Genomic DNA, 22,058 nt, shown 5'->3' with positions numbered 1-22,058 from the left:
ATACCAATTATTTTTGACACCTTAGGAGCTTACTTTATTTTTCTCTATCGTGGTAATATAAGTTTTTAAAAGGGAAAGAAATACAATTCATTTCTATGGCAAATTTAAAACATTCTTTGAACTGTCTTACCACATTATTCACACAAGAAAAACTGTGCAAGTAATAAAGTTGTATAGAATGTTTCAAGTTGTTACACACTCAGTTTGATGTGAGCTCAAACTAACATGACTACCTGCACCTGAAGTCTGATGGACTCATTGAATTATTAACAATTTGCATGAAATATTTTGACATACAATTCCCATTTCAGTCATACTATATGCCATGACCTATGTATGAAGCTGACACAGTTCAGTGCTACTCAATACACCAGTCCATTATGTGCATCTTCCAGATCAAATTCTCCCCTCCCACTTTTCACAACTCTCATGTTTGCTGTAATGTTTTGAGTACACAATAGCAGGCGCACTGTTAAGCTCATGTTGCTCCATCAAGAGCAGAGCCACACACAAGTATTCCCGCCCTGTTTACGACGGGATCCTTTCGCCTATCCCTCCGTTCCCACGCTCTCTTGCTTCTCCTCCCTCTCCTCTGTATTGTCCTGCGGCCTAACAGGTTAGAGGTGCGCTCTGTTTCCTTGTCTTTAACAGTGGACACAACAGAGAGAGCCTGTCTGTGAATGTGCTCTTAGGCCCGCAAGGCTAACCATTCTGAACTCATTCTGACATAGGTGCACCGGAGATGTGTCCTTCTTCGCCTCTGGACAGAAAGCAAGAGGGTGGCGTTTGGTCCGCAGCGGGCAGGTAGCAGAGGTGTGCGTGTGTATGTGTGTGTATGTGCCTCTCCAGACCTTTGAGGCCTGGACCATTGCCAAGTTCATCTGTTAATGGACAGCTACGAGAGGCCGGCCCTTCCCCCTCGCTCCTCTGTTGTGTGTGTCTGAAACAGCCGCGCCTGCTCACGACCCCCCCTTAACCTCCCCAACCCCCAGCCAGGCCTGCCCAGATACAGACCCTTGCCTTCCCTTTGCCTGAAAGCTATATCATTCCCTCTCTCCCTTTCTCCCTCCCTCCTCCCCTACCCACTGCCCCCTTACACTGTGTGCGTCTCCTATTCAAGATAAACACAGTGCTTCAAGTTCAGGGGACACCCAGGGACCCTTTAACAAAGCCATCTATCATGCTGTCTGTCCACAACTCCTCTGGCCATAGCAGGCCATGCTGCTGCTGCATGCAATGTGTCTCCCTAGCTCCACACACAAAATAGACCCTCACCGGTTTGCCAGTTCACTAACTTAAATTTCGGTACAGACTCTAGCCGAACACTGGACAGTTGGCCCGTTGTGTCTGCAAAACTGGAGAAAATCCACTTGTCCTCCTAATAAGGCTTCTTTCTTTCTCACTATGGTTTGGAGAGCAGGACTCCACTGACCCCTCACAGTCCCCTGAAGTCACACACTGCACGATGATTAACCAAACTGTCAACAGCCTAATAGTCTGGGAATAAGAGACTGACAGTAGGTCCAACTCACTGTAAACTCTAGACTTTATGAAGGATATATTATGACTAAGGGAGACAGAAAGAAACAAAGGTCTTGCGATATTTCGGCGGTAATAATTCACATCATCTTCTCTATGGAAAGTGCCACATGGACAGAATCCTCTAGTGGGGAAACTCAGCTCTATTCAATTGTGATGTTGAAAATATCTGTACTGAATTTTTGCAAGCTAGAGCAAAAGCTTATGGAAACTTGCTAGAAAAAAGTAAAAGATACAAGAATCCAATTAGGGAATGAATTGTTAAAAAAAAATAGGAAAAAGGAGTTACACCTTACATTTTGTATATATGAAACTTTGTAGTTGGTCCAGACTTATGCTCTTCTCCCGGCATTTTTGAAGCACAAAATATTTTAAAATACAATAACATTAAACGGCCTGAGCTGGAACAAATAAATAGCAGTATGAAACAATAATCTGCCATAGAAGTCCCTTATTCAACCATCAACAGCTCAAATTTTATTGTACTACAACTAAATTAACTAAATCTCTCCATTATTGCAAAGAATTTGTACACATGACAAATATTGTGACATGCTTGTTTATTGACGATGTGTTCTCTGTGCAGGACTTTGGTCACTTTTGTGTTGATAAATGTGATATAAAAATAAATTTGGATTGGATTTGCAAGTATGGTGATGAAAATAATGGGCATTTGTATTTAATATGAGTAAAATCCTCCTAATAACTGTAACATGAGCTAATCACCTCTTAACACTGCCAGTCCGCTGCAGGGTAAGCACACAAACACTATTACACTGTCCTCCCTGTTTCAGTCCCTCGTCCTCCTCTTTTGGCTTGTCCCTTTGACACAGCCCGAGCAGCGGCAGCACTGAGTGAGCAGCACCAAGGCCCAGCAGCTGTCCTCTGGAGCCACAGTGAGATGCAGAGGGGGGAATGGCCTGCCGGTTTTAGCCCGCTAAATTATCCATTAGTTGTTATCAAGTTGTAACAGGGCGATGCCATTCTGCTGGAGGCATCAATCTTTCATAAGTCCCAGGCATACAGGCATACACTGGGATGCACTGGCAAGAACCTCCCCATCACTCCGAGCACTCCACCCAGCCAACACAGAGCACCGCACGCAAACCTGGACATGTCCATGCAGTCAAGACGGCAGTCAGCACATATACATGTACAAGACAGTTACACACAACTGCACTCAGCTCTACCTCTGCCCCAAGAAGCAAGCAGATCAGCTTCCCTTTTAGAGACCCTTCAAAAACAAATCATTTGGAGCCACTAGATGATTTTGTGTTTTTCTGGCCCTTGCACTTTTTCTCCATCCTCTGTTTTTCTCGCCTTCATCACCGCCTTTCTCGCTTTACTCGGCCTGGCAGGCAGCAGGGGCAGACATGTTCAGAATGCACTCTGGTAATGGGCTAATCAAAAATGCAAAACAATTGGCAATTACCGCGCGGGGCCCTAATGGTCATTAGAATTTACAACAAGGTAATGAACTGAGAGTCAGCTCAGTGCATGCATATTCATAAAGCAATCAGGCCTTTGAAGATTAAAGAAGCGCTTCAAATTTAAATGAGGGCGCCAGCATGTTATCAGTGAGATTCAGCCTGCAAAAGTAAAGGGTGCCTGGGACAGGAGAGAGCATTTATGAGCATACGTGTGTTTGTGAGTGTGTGTGTCTGCATGTAGTGTGAGCGTGTGTGGGGGTAGGGGGGGTAGGGTCAGTTTTGTGCAGGGGGTGCAAGTATGTGTGTATTTATGCATGAATGCTCAAGTGATTGTGTTGTGCCCTGCTCCTGGCTTGCGCCCGCATGCTTTCCATGTAAGAATGAAAGCAAAGAACTGTACACCACAAGCCCTGCATTGCCTCAAGTGATTCTAATACCCAATTTAAGACACTCTTAAAAAAATGAATGAACAACCCTATCTCGTGATCATCATTTAAGCGTTGTGGGATTCAAATGCGAGATCAAATGTACAGTTAAGCTATTAGGCGGCAATGAGCTCTTAAACACAAAGCCCCCAAGGATTAAACCAAAACGATTAGAACACACACATAAAGAAGTGCAACGATAGAGCAATGCAAGTCGGATATCTCACACATACACTACATGAAAGCTGTGAGTTTTCACCAGTGTAACGTCAGACACTGGGGCCCACTGCGACGCTCTATCTCTCCTGGCACACTGATAAGGCTGGCGAGACACAGCTGTAGACGACCACCCACCCACGTACAAAAGGCACACACGTATTCTTGCTCTATCAAACACACCCACAGCCAGCCATGCAGCGAGAGGCCGAGCCCAGTGCTGAGGGCTGTGGCGGGACAGATAGTGCAGGACCAGATAGTGACCAGAGCCTGACGGGACGCCCTCGTTTCTGCAGCTCTCCCATGGCCCCTGAGCTATCAGAAGACAAAGCAATACAGGCCTGCCACTGCACACGCAGAATAGTCACAATAGATGAGAACAGAGTGAGAAGACTTTAAACTGATAAAAAGTTTGAGTATGAACTGTTCATTTACTGTAGGTATAGTTTATGGGAGCTCATTGAAAAGCAGAAATCTCAGAACTTAGGATATAAATATATACATATAATATAAATATATACATATCATTTTTGATATAGACATGGCCGCTACAAAGTCAAGGGTTAACATTTTATCTAAATCACTAGCAACACGGTACAACACAATACATTTTTAACTGGACAAACTGCCTCTTTTCCAAAACTTCTACTTATTTTTCTTCTTACTTATATGAAACTTGGAGGGGAGAAAATGCAACTATAAATGAGTCTGAAATATTTCCTTTTGTTAATTTATATAAACTAAAGGTACAAGCTATACATAATACAACATAATACATTTTAAACCAGGTTGAAAACTCATTTGGATTCTCTTTTACAACAAGAGGCCCCCTTAGCATTAGGTTCTATCTAACGGTAATTTTTCATGAGCAAAAAACAATTTCTCTTGTGGTCAGAACTTTAAACCTCAATATCTTAAAACGCAGATAGAACCTTAAAATTCCTAATTCTTGAAACAAAGAGTTATCTTTCCAAGAAGCATCAGCACAGGGATCACACATAACCTTAACGCAGTCATATTAACCAGCCAAAACTTAAGTGACTCTATGCGTCACTGAAAGGCTAGTGGAAAAGTGGACTATGGGAGAACTTTGTAATGTAAAGTCTACTCTTTTGAACAGTCGTCCTATTCCACATACAATCCACATTTGCCACACTAACTTCCTCTATTATCTTTGTTTGCCACTTTCTAAACTACAGCTGTGTCAGAGCGACTTTTTCCTGTTTCTTCCTTTTCTGTCTAAAAATAAAGTCATTAACCTGCAGGTGGTGGAGCCTGCGCTGGCGTGACAGGCCCTGGCGCTGTCAGATGACCTGCTGCCCCTGTGATGTGACTGGCTGCCACACTATTGACAAGACGACAGCACGGACACGCTCAGCCACGACCATACTTTTTCATCCTGCAATGCGCGCTGTGGACAAAACAAGGTTGTTTCTGTTGGCCAGCCTCATTTGACAGTACGAATTGAAAAGACTTTGGAAGTGTGTGTGTGTGTGTGTGTGTGTGTGATACTTGCTCTGTAGCCAACTGTGAGTGAGTGAGAATGAGCTTGAGAGGATGTTGGAGGCTTTTAAGAGGTGTAGACATTCTAATGTGACCAAAAAGTATGGGGTTTTCTATTCCCCAGAGGTTGCTGGTGGAGCTTTGAGGAGCAGCGCATAAGGAATGGGGACAGGGGGATAGGAAAATACGGATCATATGTTTCTGACAGATTTCATCAAGTCAAAACACATTGTGAGGCCACCACCGCAGTGCAACACACAAAACAAAAGGCAATGGGCATCACTGTCTATGCATCCAAGGGGCATACAAAGAGCAGGTGTGTCTGTGTACTCTTGTGGGTAGGGTTAAGTGGGCGGACACTGCTTGTGTGTATGTGTTATGTGTTGTGTGTGCGTATGTTTTGTGTGCATACTTGGACTAGCCTCCACCTGAATGGCCTGAGGCGGTGGTACCAGGGCTGTTAGAAGACAAACAGAGACACAGGAAGCACAAGCAGGAGCCCTGAGGACAGCTCACACACACTGCTGCATACCTGCCCTTAAAAACACACTAGCTGTCAGGGGCATAGACAGGAGAACAGACCGGACCAGGAGATCAGTGTCAGACTAGCCTGCGCTGCAGAGCCAAAATGTGTTTGAAAAATGAAAATGGAACAATTATACTGAAGATAGAAAGTCAAATGCAAAAATGTTAAAGTTGTTCTCAATATTTTGAACATAAAAACGTCTCAATAGAGGGAGGATTTCGTGCATTAACTTTAACGGCCACAACAAATTACATTTTTTTCATTTTCATACAGATCTTATACCAGATTCCATTTCTGACACAACATGTATCTAAGCTTCTGTACAACACAACAGGTCTTGTATCTACATTCTTGTAGAGATAAACAGATTGATTTGGCATATAGTTTATATCTGACTGGGCAATGATCTAACTTTTCTTCTTATAAGTATTGCAAAGATGCATGACTCTCTACCAATTCCCGTGTCTCCTATGAGTTTAGGTATAAACACGACAAGCTTTGAGCCCACTTTCCTTCCTGTTGCTAAAAGCCAGACATAACCCTCCATCTCACTATAACTTCTGCTTCCTAAATCCACAAAATCTCACTTTAGGGCTCAAATACTTCATACCTGCTTCCACACAAAAAACACATACACGTTCAGAATGTGTTTCCCTCTAGGCTTGGTGCTCTGTGCCAAGTCTGGCCTGGCATGGTCCACAGAGGGGTGTCCTAAGGCGAGGCCTGCCAAGTCAAAGAGTCTTTCATGTTCAGCCTGTAAGCTCAGGGTAGTAAAGCTTTAACAAACAGCGCAATACATACACACTGCTCTGTCTAAAACACACACACCATGATACATACACACTGCTCTGTCTAAAACACACACCACGATGCATACACACTGATCTGTCTGAAACGCACACACTACGGCTATAAAGTGTTTAAGTGCTCCAAACCGCACTTCACATATTCACATATAGTTCAATGATGTAAACAGTGAATTCCTGAATGCAGCCAGAGCCATTACAGCTCATTTTAACATAAAAGAAAAGCTTGATCAATCCCTCTAGACAGCTGACTTTTGTGGGTGTTTATCTAGCTTCTGGAAAAACTAAAATACATCCACACATCACTAAAAAGCAGAGCAGCAAGCCAAAAATAGACTGATCTTATCATAGTCTCAACTGTAGGATCAAATTAGAATCAATTACTATAGTGGACAATGGAACGTTTATGTAGAAATATTAGCTGGTCTCCAATAATTGCAATAGCCAGCATCTGTGCCTTTTCAGTATCAATTAAAGTGATCACACAAACAAAAGGCACCCACCACACAAGAACTTGTGCTGTGGCCCATATGCCTGAACTCACCCTGGCAATAGAAAAAAAACAAAACAATAACGCTACCACAGAACCTCAACCCCCTCCACTCACAGACTGGCCACACACTGCCCAGCCCCCCAGATCTGCTCAGCCCGACACATATCCACCGTGTATACACTTATGAAAGAATGGCTGAGGGAGGGAGGGAGCGGGAGAGAGGTTCGGAGAAAGGTGGCACGGTGCCAATAAGGAGCCTGCTAAATACCTTTGTCTTCACTATAAACATGGACGAACAGGAGAGACAAGCCACTACAAGAAGGCTAAAGGAAATATTCTTCCAGTGCTCAAGTGTTCCAAAGAAAAACAAGGAAAGGTGGTTAGCATAATGAACTCAGTATTGATCGGTAGCCCAGGTTACACACTAAAGGCCAGAGTGGGAGATTGTGCTCAATTTGAGCGGCTACAATAGTCTAATTCATTCTTAGCAAAAAAAGAGATATGAATGCTTCTATTTAGGCAGTAATGCAATATGTTACAGTCAAAATAACAAAATTCTTCTACTACACTTGTGCCTCGATCACTTAAAAAAAAATAACAATAAATAATAAAATACGCAAAACATACAGCTATTTTTGCCTTATCAGCTTTGAACTTATGGTATGAGTAACATTTAATAAAAGTGTGTGCTCTTAAGTAAATCACTTTTGGTATGAGTAACATTTAATGAAAGTTTATGCTCTTAAGTAAATCACTCTCAGCGTACATTGTGGTTTGTGTGAGAAACTGTCATCTGCTCTTTTTTTCTGGGCCATCCATAATCTGGAGACAAGCGCTGGTGTCCCTATGCATATCTTAAATTGTTTATCATGCAAATGATGGCACACAGGCTTCTCTGCCCTCTTGTAACGGCCCTCGGCTCCAGACTGCAGCCTCTAGCCCCAGCTGCAGCCACAAGGCTACTAGACGCAAGGAAGCTATTCCTAAAGAAGAAAACCATGAACAAAAACCCCACAGACCAACAAATTTATTATCTTCACATTTAACCAGCTCTCGCTAGAAATATATGGAAATATCACATATAAAAAGATGCATTTATTAAGTGCATGCTATTCTTTGTATATAGTGCAGAGATTATGGCTGCAAGATTAATCGCAATCAAATCAAAATAGCTATTTGAATAGATGCAATTAGCAAATTGCAAAGACTACATTTGAAGTACCATCATTTCAACAATAACAAAATACCCTCTCTCATTCTGCATAAGAACTGCTAACTCTGTAGTTTAGATCTGCATAAACATGTTTTGAAATGTGATTCTTGTGTTAGTTTGCCAGTTCACTTTTGTCAATTGTTCTGGATGTGTTTAAAATAAGAACTCTGAAATCTATTGCAATCACAATGCTTGTCAAAAAAAATTAATAACATAAAAATCTAATTAGTTTTTTTTTCCCCACATCATTCCGCCCTAGCAGAGATGTGAGATGTTTTTGGACTATTTTGGAAAAAATGATATGCAGTAGCTACGCTGAAATGTGATCAAATCTGGAAAATGTATTATTTAAATAGACTTTGGACAAGCACACACAATTATAAGATTGAATAAAAATAACTGTATTTACCCAAATCTTAAAATGAAAACATAATGAAAAATGATTTGGAACATATTGGGAGCCTAAATCATCGCTGTTCATTTAGTTTATTGATATGAATTGTGTGTTAGCTGATACTGCAATAATGATAAATGTGTAATACAAGTAGCATCCCTAATGTGTATTAAGATGCATGTTGTCAGTGTCATCCTTGTACGGAGCGGGTGAGAGAACATGGCAGCAAACATATGGGCACTGGGGTGGCGTCCTGGCACCGCTACTCTCCATCCATCAATCTTGGCATAGAAAAAAAGAAAGTGGGGGTGGGGGTGGTAATAGCTTTTTTGCATTTGACTGATTTGATCTATGTTGTAGCTGCATCTTATTTCTCCACAACTTGCTAATCCTACACAAAATTAATTTATTCATAAGCAAAATGTAGCCATCTAGAAACACAGTCTAGAAACAAGTCTATAAATAATGGTCTTCTTACAATGCTGCTGACCTTATGATATCATGTGAACTGGTGATGATCTAAATGAGCTTGTTCAAACATCTGACAAGGCCGAGAGGCAAAATCCATGTGTGTGTGAGGTCCAAGCAGTGTAAAATGAACTCATGAAAAGTGGTCATTCTGTAACAGGACATAAGCAAAACTCAGGGTCGGCCATCTTTAAAATGCCTGACGAATACAGTACAGAAGAGCATATTATTCTCACACTCAGCTCGAAATTGCCTCAAATGAATTCAGAACGACCCGAACAATAACAGCTATTTGCCACATGATATTGGCTCCAGCTAGAATTAATAAACACTAAAATGGTGCTTTGTAAATCCGGTCATAAGGGAAGCGAGCTTGTTTGCGCTACAGTGTCATTAAGCCCCAGTGGACGGCCGACAAGCACAGCAGCTCTTTACCAAGACCTTAATTACTCAAATCAAAGTAAAACACTGACAATTAGTGACTCCACAAATAAACGCCGCTTTCTTGACTGCTTGGCGTAATTACATTCTTTTCAATCTCTTTTTAATTTTAGCATCGGAGTGAGTGTTCGTAGGCACATATTTGTGGGAGCTGGAGATATGACAGTGTAATAAGCCAGGGAGGGATAGAGATAGAGGGCCCTCACTACCACATGACAGAGACAGTCCAGGCCACAGGATCGGAGCACATCTGTGAAGCAGCACCAAAACCAACTATTTCGTTGCTCCTCTCTCATAATCTCTCTTTGTTTGGCTTTTTCCATGTCTGCAAATGTTTCCTTTTCTCACAATCATTTTCAGGGAGGTTATTCTTCATGTGGTTAAGTATGGCTAGTTCTAAATTCACAATGTATTAACAAACACTGAAAGTTACTACCACTATTTCCTGAAGCTGGGTTTCTTTTTATTGTTTACCTGTTATATTTTCTTGCTTGGGGATTATTCCTGGCAACGGTGCGGATAAACATTCCTCATCGTGTGGCGACACTTGAACCGCTACCTCCACGGGATGGCACGGCCTCCTGGGGTGCAGCTGTGTCCGTGAGTGGGACGAGGACGTGGACATGGGCGAGGCGAGGGGGGAGGAGGGCGGCCTGTCCAGTGGTTTGTCTGCACACAGGCTTCCGTGGCACTGCCGTCTCTTATGCTCAATGAACAACAGGATGTCTGACAGGGGGAAGCGGGAGTGACACTGGCCGCACGTGAGCAGGTCCTGGTCCCCTTTGAGAGGTCCACCCTGAGCCACACCAAGCCTTGAGGAGTCTTGCGAGTCTTCATCCGGTGGGACGCCTGATAGCGGTTCAGCTATGTGCGTGAAAACAAAGCAGAAGTGAGAAAGGCCTTGTGGAATAATGTGTCAATCAAATATAGCAAAAAGGAAATAAGGTCAAACATTGTAAAAGTGCATAAGAACTTTTAGCAAACTTCGATAAGGACTATCACAATGAGCTCGCAGGCAGCAGTCAAACGATTAAGTTGCTTGACCCTCTTTATTGTGCTGCCAATCTAGCTTTTTTAATGAACCTAACACCTCTGAGAATCAAAAAATAGATTCTAATTTGAGTTCAAGATGATTGGACCCCATTTCGTTAAAAGTGCTGGGATCTTATGAACCAAGGTTAGACATTGAGGGGTTGGATGTGGAGTAGGTCCCTGAAGTACGCAGGAGGAAAGAGGAGAGGGAGTCTTTAGAGGAGGAATCTAGCTCTGGTGTAAACGGTATTGAGCAGCCGACTGGGATGCGGAGATAAGATGTGATGTATTCCCACAGTCAGTTGGAGCTTTCATTCCGTATTGGGTCAGACGAGAAGTTTAGTGAGGGATGTGCCACAGAGACCCTTTTCAACAGCATTAAAAATGAGGGAATTTGCTCCTATTTTACCCCTACTTATCTCAAACCAGCTCTGACTCAGAATGTGTCTGAAAGTAAGTTATATGGAAAATATTTCTTTAAAGTAATCAGACTAACAAATAAATACATGTTAAGACATAATGTGAGTTTTTCATCATTACCGTTAAATAAATAAGAATCATTTTTATAATCTGGATGGATAAATCACTGAATTAACTGAACAGCACACTTTTGGTCCCTACACATTTACTCCAGCTAATTTTATGACTGTTAGTTGTGTTTTAATTATTGACAAGAAAGTTACGATTGTATACAAAATACATTAAAAATACTAAATAAATCATGCTTAAAACATGAAATGATGAACTTTTCACATATGCCTAGTTCAAGTCCAAATAACCTCCCATTTTATACTGAACATTATGGAGACATAAACATACAATTGTTTGTTTTAAAACGATCCTGTCTGTGCTTGGTTATCAGCATCTGTGGATCAAGTTCAAGTTCATAAGTGTCCTATATAGAGTGTAATCACAGTGCGCCCCCTACTGACTACACTCGTTCTGACGCGTGCACTACTACACATGTAGATACAAGCAAGAGCACAAATGGCACAAACAGCGGCGGGATTAGGAGTGAATCAAAAACAATACAATAACACACGAATAAACAAAAAAATAACAGGTTAGCGAATAATCAAATAATAACTTCGGCAAAATACTCACTCCACGTGCGTTCTCCAAACACAAACTGTTAAACTGCATGCGAGTAATTTAGAAGTAATTTGCAAACGTGTAAAACCAAAGGATTTTCTGTTCCTTATGACAACAAAACAGCAACTACTGCACCATCTCTATAATTTAGCTGATAAAATAAACCATCAATGCATTATCTGAGTAAATTAAATGGTGAAACGAAACAGTAGACGAAAGAAGATCTGATGTTGCTGACACATAAAACACTTGGTATCTAAATCCTATCAAACTTATTAAATGTAAGAATATAAAAGTAAAGGAGAAGAGAGCACCCTAAAGGTTACCTTACTCAAGTCTAAAGTTTAAGAGCAGCTATAGCATGCATATAAGTAAAGAAGCTCTCTGGCCATAAAGCGAGTAGTGGTCTATGCCAATTAATGGAGAAAGAACCTTGAAGGCTGCTCGTTTCAAAACACACAATTAGATGTCCTCCTTTTCTGAAATCTTTCTCTGTAGCCATTTGATGTAGTAACACGACTATTAGAAGTTAAAAAGTTGCCTGCTCACGAGGAAAGAAGAGATTGTAGCAGTGCTGGTTGTAAGCAGCAGAATTCATGTGTGTCCACTTACGCGAAAACTCCCGTGTGCTCAAGTGCTGGGGTTTGCCTTGCTTGCGGCGAGACATGTTTGTATAGCGCTGGCTTTTGAGCTAAGTTCACATTGGGAAATCCGTTCCTACAAGGTAAGACTCCAATTGAAATATCTTCATTGATGCGGGTGACATCCAAAAGGTGTTGAAAAAGAGAAAGGGAAAACCAAGGAAGTGTGGATCAGGCAGCGGGTGAGGCGCGCGTCTCTGTCCGTGCGGAGCTCCTCATGACTTTTTCGCAAAGAGGGAGAGAGTGATGAGGGGGTATATGGCAAAACCCCCCTCAAAGAGCTGCAAGTTCAAGTGCGGACGTGACGTTCTTGCGAACTTGAACGACAGCAGACTGACGGACTGAGACACAGAAAACATGGGCAGGGCGAGAGCGGCCAGTGGGAGGGGTACGAGCCGTAATAAAAGCCAATGGACACTCATTATGGACTACCTATGGAAGGCAGAGGGGAAAAACAGCACAGAGACCCCGAAGACACCAATGGACAGAGGGGAGCAGGAGGCGGGGCCAAGGGATAGAGAGAGAGGTAGAGGGAGAGTGGACGAGAGAGGGAGAGAGAGAGACCAAGGATCCCACAGCAGCATGCTTCATTCATACAGTGCCATTGTTATGCATACCATACGCATATTAAGCAATCATCTCCTGCTTTCAAGATGTATCATAATAACAGCACAAACACCATTTGCGCTACTATAACTTTTGGATGAATGTTTAGGTTATAACTTCAGTCAGTAAATGGAGAAACACTGAGTGATCTGTCTGCAGGACGCATGTTTATTTTATTTACCTGAAGTCTCCAAGTACTTGCAATCTGTCTCAGCCCAGCATCACTTGCCCAATGCAAACAAATATAAACTAATAAAATACACGTCATATTTGAAAAGTAACCAGCTTTTCCCTGCGATAATGACTTTGCATCAATGACATAAGTGGTTTAAATTAATTTAGTTTAACACATTTCACCCATTGCCTCACTTAGCCAGTCTTGGGATTATTTCTTCAATACTGTAGCGCCATCTAGTGCTTGAATACAACATCGACTAATAGCCTTATTGATGACGCGATAACTGTCTCAGCATTAAAGTGAGGTGGGTAGAGATTTGTAAGGAGTTTTAAACTGTGGGCTTTTCTAAAGGCTTTAGTAAACACAGGGGTCTACAGTTAACCGTTTACAAAACAAACTGCCCTTTATATCTTTGCATGCAGTGTTCAAATCACAAATCACTCAAATAGTAATATCACTGAAAACCATGAATAAGCCGAAATTATAGCAAATGCACAGGTTACAAATTGCACACAAATAATGCAGGCTTATTATTATTAAAAAAAATAAACACAGAAAAGCACAGAGTGATCAAGGTTGAATTAGAAATGTGCTTTAGGCTTAGTAGAGATAAGATAGCAATGTCCTGTTTATGTTGATTCATGCGTGTAATAATAACAATCCTATGTGCACCTCTATTACGTAATAACAGTATGTTGGTTTTCATCCCTGAGCCCACAGCGCCATCACGAGGTCAAGACGCATGAGTGAGGAGAAGGGCTGGGCATCGCGCTACATGAGCAGAGGACAAACCCTCCACATATCGGATGCTGTGAATCCGTTTAGCGTTTGGTGAGTCGTGTTTAAAAGCTATTTCAGTTTTCAATAAGATTTGTGACAGAAATGTGTGGGCATTGTTTGTGTGGAGTGATGGAGACGCAGAAGGAAGCAGGAGATGCTTCGCCTGTGAGCCAAGCGCTACTTAGCCTGTCATGAGCCTATCATAACGAGAGCGAGGCTTGGTTTTTGGATCTTATAAGCCTCCATTCATGATTTAGTTTTTGTGTAGGTTCATAAAATAGCTTTATTCACTGCAGGCAAATACCGCGCGTCATCAGTGAAGTCCACATGAGCCTCAGAAACGTTTATTTGTTAAATGTATCGTTTTACGTAAAATCACGGACCATCCTTAATAAATATTGGTCACTTGATCGCCAGTGATTTTGACTTGAGATGTTGTCATGCTTTAGTACATTCTGGATAACCGTTTATTGGAGACATGGCCTAACCAGTCTAATTTTCATCCCGTTATTGGCTCGATGCAATACAGTCCACTGCGCCTCGCACGATTCATGTGCTGTCATTGGTCCACGAGTACTCCCAAGTGAAAGACCCGCGTTAAGTCACCCGTAAACAGAAAATATAGGCCAATAAGAATAGGGAAGGGTTAACCACTTGATCCAAATGTAAAAAGGAAGGACGAAGTGTCTGGTCTAATCATTATGATCTAACACTGGAAACACAGTATAACCAACCAAACCCAAGCGCCTATGGCTCCACCAGAGCGTGAGTCAGCAAGGCCCAGCCACATACTGCTGTGTGTCTGCTGCTGGTGATGGAGAACAGGCTGTTGTTTTTCTCAAAGAAGCTCTTGTATGGGACTTTTGTGCTTCATAATTCTGACAACTGCATGGGAATCATATGAGTATACTAACAAGGACAGGGAATGGATTATTCAAGAGACACGTGCTTTTGTTCTTTGTGTGCCTAGCCTTATAAAGAAGTATACAGTGTTCCTTCATGTGCATTCTATGTTGTGAATGCTGTGTGTAAAAGTGTTTGTGGCTTGTGCTGTCTTCCTCCAGACCATCCAATCAAATTACCCTCTTAATTCATTTAGATTGGTATCTTTGCCTTTCAGTGTGTGTCTCATTGCCTTCATGCCAGTTGGATTTTATTACTTTTTCCAGTAAATGCTTTTGAGTAATAAAATTTGATTAATGTGACTCAAAGATTATTGGCCATATATATTTTTTCCATCTAGCCAGTCTGTTTTAGGGGTAGGAAGTAGTAGCTGTTCATGTGACTCTATCTGACATTAAAGTGGTTTGTTTGGAGCAATGTCGTGGACTGATCTCATTCCAGTGTTGAAGGTCCTGTCCATTTATAGCAGGATGCGCTTAGGATGAAAGGTGATCTGAGGCAGAGATGAGTCTGACTTCCTGGTTCCTGGTGAGCGGAGGGGGGACACGGCATCGTCTCCCCAGAGAGATGATATTTGTGGGACGGGATGACTGCGAACTTATGCTGCAGGTAAAAGAAATATTTGACTTTTTGAATTATTATGGCAGATTACACATTATTTGTGTGTACTTTAGTCTCGCAGTGTGGACAAACAGCATGCTGTCATCAACTATGAGCCTAATTCAGATGAGCATAAAGTGAAAGATTTGGGCAGTTTAAATGGGGTGAGTACTATTACATTTTCCTACGTTACTGATTTAGAAGTACAAATTGCTTTCTGAAGAGATACAATTGTCTGTTTGTTTTTCAGACTTTTGTCAATGATGTCAGAATACAAGAGCAAATCTATGTGACCTTAAAAATTGACGACAAGTTGCGATTTGGATATGATATCCTTTCAATATACTGTTGTTTTCTTTCTGTCAGTGGTACACAGTATGAATAGGATAGAAAGTAAATTTTACCTGAATAGCTCTGAATGTGTTTTATGCTTGGCCTTGTACATCAGTTTGGACATTAACCTGCCTCACATACCAACCTCTTCACTGTGGTCCGAGGAGAGCTGCTAATTCCTGAGGAGGCTTTGAAGGTACAGCTCCTGGCCAGTGTTTCTTTGTGCTGTGTTTTCATTAAATACTATATTTGATACTCTTATCTCTTCTTGTCAGCATGAGAAGTTAAGTAGCCAATTACAGCTTGGCCAAAAGAGGCTATCAGAAGTACAAGTACCACAAGCCCCAAAGTCTGAAGTGAAGGCAACAGAGGCAGCATCAGCTCCAGTGTGTGAAGGGGCCACAGCAAGGGCTCCTGAGACCAACAAAGTTGAAGACAAAACAGGTGAACAAAGATAAACTATTATGATAATAATGTGTACACTGAAAACATGTATGTTTAAATGTTTTAGCAACGGAGATAGCAGTGCTGCATAGGGGCACCCCCCTCTATGGGCAGCCAGCCTGGTGGGGAGATGGAGACTCTGATGAGCAACACTCTGTCCGTCCAGAGGAAAAAAACTCAGAGAGGAAACGGGACAAGGCTGAAACAGGTCTACACTCACTTATAGAAACTGTAAATAGGTTTGGTGAAAAGTACTTTATTGTGCTGGATGTAAGTCTGGAAAGACTGCAACATTTGCATTAAGAAAAAAGTCACTGGAGAAATATTATGTTTGTATGGTTTTAAAGATAAAATACATACAGTGTTTTCTGTTTGTTTGTTTTTACAGACACAAGGAAATGTACAGACAACCAAAAGTCTGCCCAGGCAACATCTAGCCAGGATCCCAGTTATTTTGAGATCCCTACTAAAGAGCCATCCACAGATAGTAAAGCAGTGGGTGAGACAGGTCAAAACACAGACGCCAGTTCTTCAGCAGAGCCCATGCTCGGCCACGCCTCCTTCACTATCGAGTTTGACCCAGGAGCGGCCGGTAAAGTGACAGTTAAAGACAGAGTAGCAAAAGGAGGACAAGACACCAGAGCACGCCCCAAAAGACCTGTTGGCGAGGACCTCAGTCCACTGCAGACTGCCATGGTGGCAGCTGAAGTCAAAGTAGCAGATTGGCTGGCCCAAAATGAACTGCCATTGGCTCTCAAAGAAACTGCTGCGACAGAGGAGGATGGAGAAAGTGCAAAAAGTGATGTCCCTGTGCATTTGAGGAGTATTCAAGGTCTATGTTTGTTAATATCGATGTGGGCTTTGCTTCTGCTGAGTTGACTTTAATGTTTTGGGGGTTTTTTTTCTATTCAGGCAGTAAACATGAAGATGGCACACAGAGCGACACTGAGAACGCTCTTGGAGAACAGCGCAGGGCCGTAGCACTAGAAGAGCGCTCGTGGGGACTGTGGGGAGGACCTGGGTTGAAGTTTCGAGAAGGTCGTGCCAATGTACCAGAAGGGCTGTTTGCAGAAGAAGACAGCCCTGCACGCCGCAGAAAAACTCCAAACTCTAAAGCTGTAAGTGGATTAGTGGAGAGGCGGCATGGCTCTGCACCCCACCAACAAAGTGGACGTGATGAGTGCTATCGCCCAGGGGATGACTATAGTGACAGAGGGACCTATACCATTGAGATGGAAAATGGAGATCATGAAGAGGAAGAGGCTAGAAAAAAGACTTATAAGGTGTGATTATATATCTAGTTACAGCTAAATAAAGAAAAGAGTACAATTCATTGCTCATTTAGTAATTAAGGTATAGTTAGGAATTGTTTGGTCAAGGTATATTTCAGTTAGCTCCATTTTCCCAGACAAATGCTGATTTCTTTGTGTTGTGGCACAGGTGTTTGGTGCAGAAGAACAGGAGCCTGTGTGCCTGTCCAGATTAGGAGGCTCTGATCAGAGAGAGCGCAGTAACTCTCAGCGGTCAGGTCCTGGAGAGAGGAGACGGGATGGCCGCATGGAGCCAGAGGTGCATAAATGAAAGTTTAATCACATTACGCCACGGCTAATATTATTGCATCTACTGACTTTATATTTACAGGTGTTGTCAGAGGAACTGATTGTTGGTGGGCCTCGCTGGGTCTCTCAGTGGGCTACATTAGCTGCCACTCATGTTCGAACTGACCCAGAGGGATCAGGAGGAGACACTCATGTAATGGTGTCAGAGGACAGAGGTAGCCACATATAATACTTGTTTCTTTATTCTTAACTCTATAAATGCTTTCACAAAACTACTAACTGCAAAATACATGTAACCTTTTTATTTGGTCGTTCTAGCTGAAGTTTGTGAGTCAGGACACTCATACTCATCAACTGGCTACACAGAGCGCAAAAGAAGAACTTTACCACAGCCACCTGTGGAGGACGTTGTCTTGGGAAGGCGGAGTCCGGGATCTGGTGTGCGGGTGGATATGGGGGAGAAACAGGACACTGAACTCCAGGAAAAGGAGAGCCAGGAGGAGAAGACAGGCCGTGGTAAGGCTCGGAGTGGCCACAGCTCTGGAGGTGTAGGCAGTCATGGAGGAAGTCCCTGTCGGTCCTCACCTGCAAAGTCCCAGGACAGCGGAAGTGGGAGATCAGGACAGACTGGTGCCTTGGCCAGGCTACCTCCACGTCCACTCAGTAGTGGTGAGAAGCGAATGGAGGAGTCACGAAGGAGGAAGAAAGAAGATGAGAAGGCAAAAGAGAATGGTGGGAAGCCGTTATTAAGACAGGAGAGTTTCACGGTGGAAAGGCCCAGCTCCAGTGTTCCTATTGAACTCATACCTCGCATTGACAGCTGCACAAGTACTAGAAATAGTAAAGACACAGGTGTTGACAGTGCCACACTGCAAAAGGACTCTGAAGCTGTGGCAGCATTTTTAGAAACCACTGTCTCTGACCAGGGAGACCCTCCAAGCCAGTCCATTGAGGGCTCCATGTCGCCGGAGTCAGATGTGGACACCACCAGCACTGTAAGTCAGGCTGAAGGAGCCAGGAGGGTGGTGCAGAAGAGGCGTGCTCTGATGGGACAGGTGAAGGAAAAAACTGTAGTGTGTCCATCAGGCAAAGGCCCCACAGCCAAAGGTCCCACAGTCAATCGAGATACAGCAGAGAGGAGAAAGAACAAAACATCTGCTCCACAGCAGTCCAGTCGCCCATGGACCTCCTTAGACCTCACTGATGATGACGTCAACAGCAACTCACTTTTGTCTGACTCTCAGCCCATTTTCACTCAGGAGTCTCGAAGCTCTCACTCCAAAGCACCGCCAGGAGGCTCAACTGTGGGAGCTAGTACCAAAATCTGTTCTAGTAGATCCAAAACTGCCCAGGGACCTTCTAGTGCAGCCAGTAAAACCAGCAGTGTCCCCAAGCCCCGACCCACCAGAGCATCTCTGTTGAGACGTGCACGGCTGGGGGACTCTTCAGACACTGAACCAGCTGACATGGACCGGATGTCCGTGGCCTCGGAGGCATCTACCGCCAGCTCCACATCCCGAACGGGAATGGCAAAGAGAGGGATGTCCAGGATAGAAGCCTTAGCACAGCCAAGGAGACCCAGGGTGGCATCCCCATCTGCTCAGAGTGACTCTGAGGCTACTGTCACCAAAAACAGACTCGGAGCCCGCAGTGCTGCAGGAGACTATGCATTAAGACAGGGACTAAGGGCAGCCAATGTAACACAAGTGTCTGGACCAAGAGCTAGAGCAAACAGTGCTTCTAAACTTCCAGACAAGACCAAAGGCACTCCTTCATACGGTCATGTCACACCATCATGTAAGCATTACTAACCTATTACGTGAGCTGCCAACATTGATATATCAGCCAACAATTACCTCTTTACAATTTGCTCTTTCCTGTCTTTAGCTGGCACCCGTTGGCGGCGAATTCCAGCAGAGTATGCGTCAACATCAGAGGATGAATATGGCTCAAATCGACACTTTTCCAGAAAGGGACAGACTCCTGGGACAAACAGACCTGTTACTTCAACACGAGTAGCCCAGCTCAGCGGGTCAGCTCCTCCCACTCCAGGCCTGTCTGCTGTAAAGCAGCAGTCCAGAGAGCAGGATGAGTACATGAGAGACTGGACAGCTCACAGTGAGGAAATAGCCAGGTACATGCAAAATGTTTTTTTGTTGTTGTTTTTTTTTTTTATAATTTGTATATAATAATTAATAATAATAATTAAACAGTCATCCAAAGATTTGGTATTGACTTCTGTTTTTGCCAGAATTAGCCAGGATTTAGCCAAAGATCTGGCAATGCTAGCCAGAGAGATCCATGATGTGGCAGGAGAGATTGACTCGGTCAGCCCTGCTGCCACTGACCCAGGGGCTAGAGTAAGTTAAACACAATGATACTGTGAAATGAATCATCACTAATTACATAATGTGTGATATTTGTCTCTAGCTGGATGAACGTGTATTTGAGGACTCTGTAGAGCCTGAAGGTGCCCAGGAACAGTCTAATGGTCATTCTGTGGTGCTCAGGTCTAAAGAGGGCAGCTCACGCTCCATCCGCCGCCAAACATGGAACAGAGAAGACGTGAGTATCTGCTCATTATTACGTTGAATTGATAGGGTCACTGTGGACAGAATTTAAAGGCAAATGTAAGACCCATGGGGTTTTATTACACCATTGTGACTGTTTGTTTGATTCAATAATTTAATCAGATATCTTTGAACATTACCCAGTAATATGTAATACAGTTTTAATTCATTTAATATTTCCTATTCAAATATGAATAAAGAAAAAAGTGAAGTCCCAATGAAGGGGCTAATGCATTATCTAGTTTATATGAAACATTTCTGCATTTGTCTTTGTTTCTTTAGGCAATACTAGATAGTTTAATGCTGACATCAGTAACTCAACTATCTACCAGAATACGCCAGTGTGTGGACAAAACAACTTGCAAAATCAGGTAGGTTATAGGCAGCTTTGTAACTGTGTATGTCTGTGTATTGCTTATTGTGATTCTTATTTAATAAATCAGTTCATGAATGTCTTTTTCATGTCATTTTTCTTCATCTATTTTTATAACAATATGACATCCAGGATTCTCTTCAAAGACAAAGACAGAAAATGGGATGAGATTGAAAGCAAAGTACAAGCTGAGCATGACTCTTTACTCCTGAAGAGCTCCAACAAGGTAATGAACTTAAATGACACATTTCCTTTACTATGGCACATTTATAACACTTCTGTCTCCCAGAGAAACTTCAGTTTCTCTGTACTGTACTTGAAATGCTATACTCACTGAGTTAAGGTTCTCCAGCAGCCATTTAAATGAATGTTTCCTTTTCATATTGAGATAAAGGATATATATGGAAAAATACATACTAGATATTACTTACTGTGATAATAGCTAACATGCACAAATCTGCTGTCCCTTTAAACAGCAAAGTAGTAACTTTAGCTTCTTATTCAATGTGGCCTGAGATAACCTCACAGGAGATATGTCTGTGAACTACACAATCCCAGGCTTCATAAAGCATTTGCGAGGTACAGTGACTGCTCCAGCGCCCTCTACAATAACACAGAGGAGTTTTCACTCATTTAATCATGTCTTCTGCCAGGCTTCACTTCTTATTTATGTCCTTTTTACAGGAGATTTCAAACGTCATTCAAGACCTAAAGAGAGTTGAGAGGCAGCTACTTGGTATGAAATTGAAGTAACAAATCAATTTAACAAGTCTGTGCTGCATACTTTATTATTTTTTTGTTTTATGTTTGCAGTCATTGATATGATGGTCGACCCTGACGGCACACTTGATGCCTTGACCAGTCTGGGATTGACTAGTCCCCTGTGTGAGTCAAAGCCCAGTCCTGACATTCAACAGGGGGCAGTAGAGAGTCAAAAAGAGACACTTACCTCTAGCGCACTTTCAGGAGCTGAACTTCACAGGCCCTCCGGTCAGGTAGAGGCAGGGGAGCAGGACACTGGGTTTCAAGCTGGCTTTGAGTCCTTTACATAAAATCAAAAGTTGTTAGTTATTTGAAGTTTAAATCATGGTAACCGAAGAAGAATAATGGTGGAGACACCATTTGCAACTGGATCGTTCTTAAAACTTTGTCATAGTAAAGTCTTTGGATAACTGAAATTGCACATTTCTGTGTATTTTTGGTGAATGAAAAAGCAAAACCGTAATACAACATAAACCTTTGTTTAATAAAAGCACATTATTACTCATTTACCTTATTAATTCTTCTCAGAAATCATACTACTCTTTTTCCTGCCAGTATATTTGATCTTGTTTACTCAAATTACTTCCTCAGACATGACAGACAGCAAATATAAAAGTGCAATGGTCTTTAAGTAACCAGAAAACTGTTATAATATCTTGATGATAAGATTTCAATCAGTATGTCAAAGAAGAACAATTAATATTTTGCAAATTATGACTTATGTGTAGCTC

The 22,058-nt window shown here is 42.4% G+C and overlaps 2 protein-coding genes across 3 annotated transcripts in view; one reads left to right on the top strand and one right to left on the bottom strand.

Moving 5' to 3' along the window:
* LOC117373067 (B-cell lymphoma/leukemia 11A-like) overlaps window positions 1-12,590 on the bottom strand; it is a 31,345-nt gene extending 18,755 nt beyond the window's left edge. Inside the window, exons 1-2 of the mRNA XM_033968926.2 lie at window positions 12,191-12,590; window positions 9,929-10,318 (exon numbers count right to left, since the gene is read on the bottom strand). Coding sequence (XP_033824817.1) covers window positions 9,929-10,318; window positions 12,191-12,245 — 445 coding nt within the window. The 5' untranslated portion in view covers window positions 12,246-12,590. The remainder of the gene's footprint in view (window positions 1-9,928; window positions 10,319-12,190) is intronic.
* Window positions 12,591-13,714: 1,124 nt separating this feature from the next.
* cep170ab (centrosomal protein 170Ab) lies at window positions 13,715-21,948 on the top strand. Of its 2 annotated transcripts, XM_033979626.2 has the most exons (19): window positions 13,715-13,834; window positions 15,153-15,295; window positions 15,361-15,450; window positions 15,537-15,615; window positions 15,757-15,815; window positions 15,895-16,063; window positions 16,131-16,271; window positions 16,452-16,895; window positions 16,976-17,346; window positions 17,504-17,632; window positions 17,705-17,837; window positions 17,941-19,419; window positions 19,510-19,756; window positions 19,874-19,982; window positions 20,053-20,187; window positions 20,475-20,563; window positions 20,698-20,791; window positions 21,250-21,301; window positions 21,379-21,948. In XM_033979626.2, exons 2-19 carry the CDS (start codon window positions 15,191-15,193, stop codon window positions 21,615-21,617), a joined length of 4,164 nt encoding a protein of 1,387 aa, XP_033835517.1. In that variant the 5' UTR covers window positions 13,715-13,834; window positions 15,153-15,190; the 3' UTR covers window positions 21,618-21,948. The 2 variants fall into 2 exon arrangements, with proteins under 2 accessions (XP_033835517.1, XP_055078179.1); XM_055222204.1 differs by lacking the exons at window positions 13,715-13,834; window positions 15,153-15,295; window positions 15,361-15,450; ... (2 more) ...; window positions 15,895-16,063; window positions 16,131-16,271 and having other exon boundaries at window positions 16,524-16,895; window positions 19,880-19,982.
* Window positions 21,949-22,058: the final 110 nt, after the last annotated feature.

Source organism: Periophthalmus magnuspinnatus, chromosome 1 (assembly GCF_009829125.3).
Source record: "Periophthalmus magnuspinnatus isolate fPerMag1 chromosome 1, fPerMag1.2.pri, whole genome shotgun sequence".
Taxonomy (NCBI): domain Eukaryota; kingdom Metazoa; phylum Chordata; class Actinopteri; order Gobiiformes; family Gobiidae; genus Periophthalmus; species Periophthalmus magnuspinnatus.
Note: the sequence above shows the minus strand (reverse complement) of the source record. Positions and strands in the feature narration are given on the sequence as shown.

Excerpts from the sequence above, each read along its gene's own strand:
- cep170ab (XM_033979626.2), top strand. The coding sequence starts at position 15,191 with ATGAGTCTGACTTCCTGGTTCCTGGTGAGCGGAGGGGGGACACGGCAT. Across the intron at positions 15,451-15,536 it reads ATTTGGGCAGTTTAAATGGG|ACTTTTGTCAATGATGTCAG; the intron begins GTGAGTACTATT and ends TTTGTTTTTCAG. Across the intron at positions 16,272-16,451 it reads ACGGGACAAGGCTGAAACAG|ACACAAGGAAATGTACAGAC; the intron begins GTCTACACTCAC and ends TTGTTTTTACAG.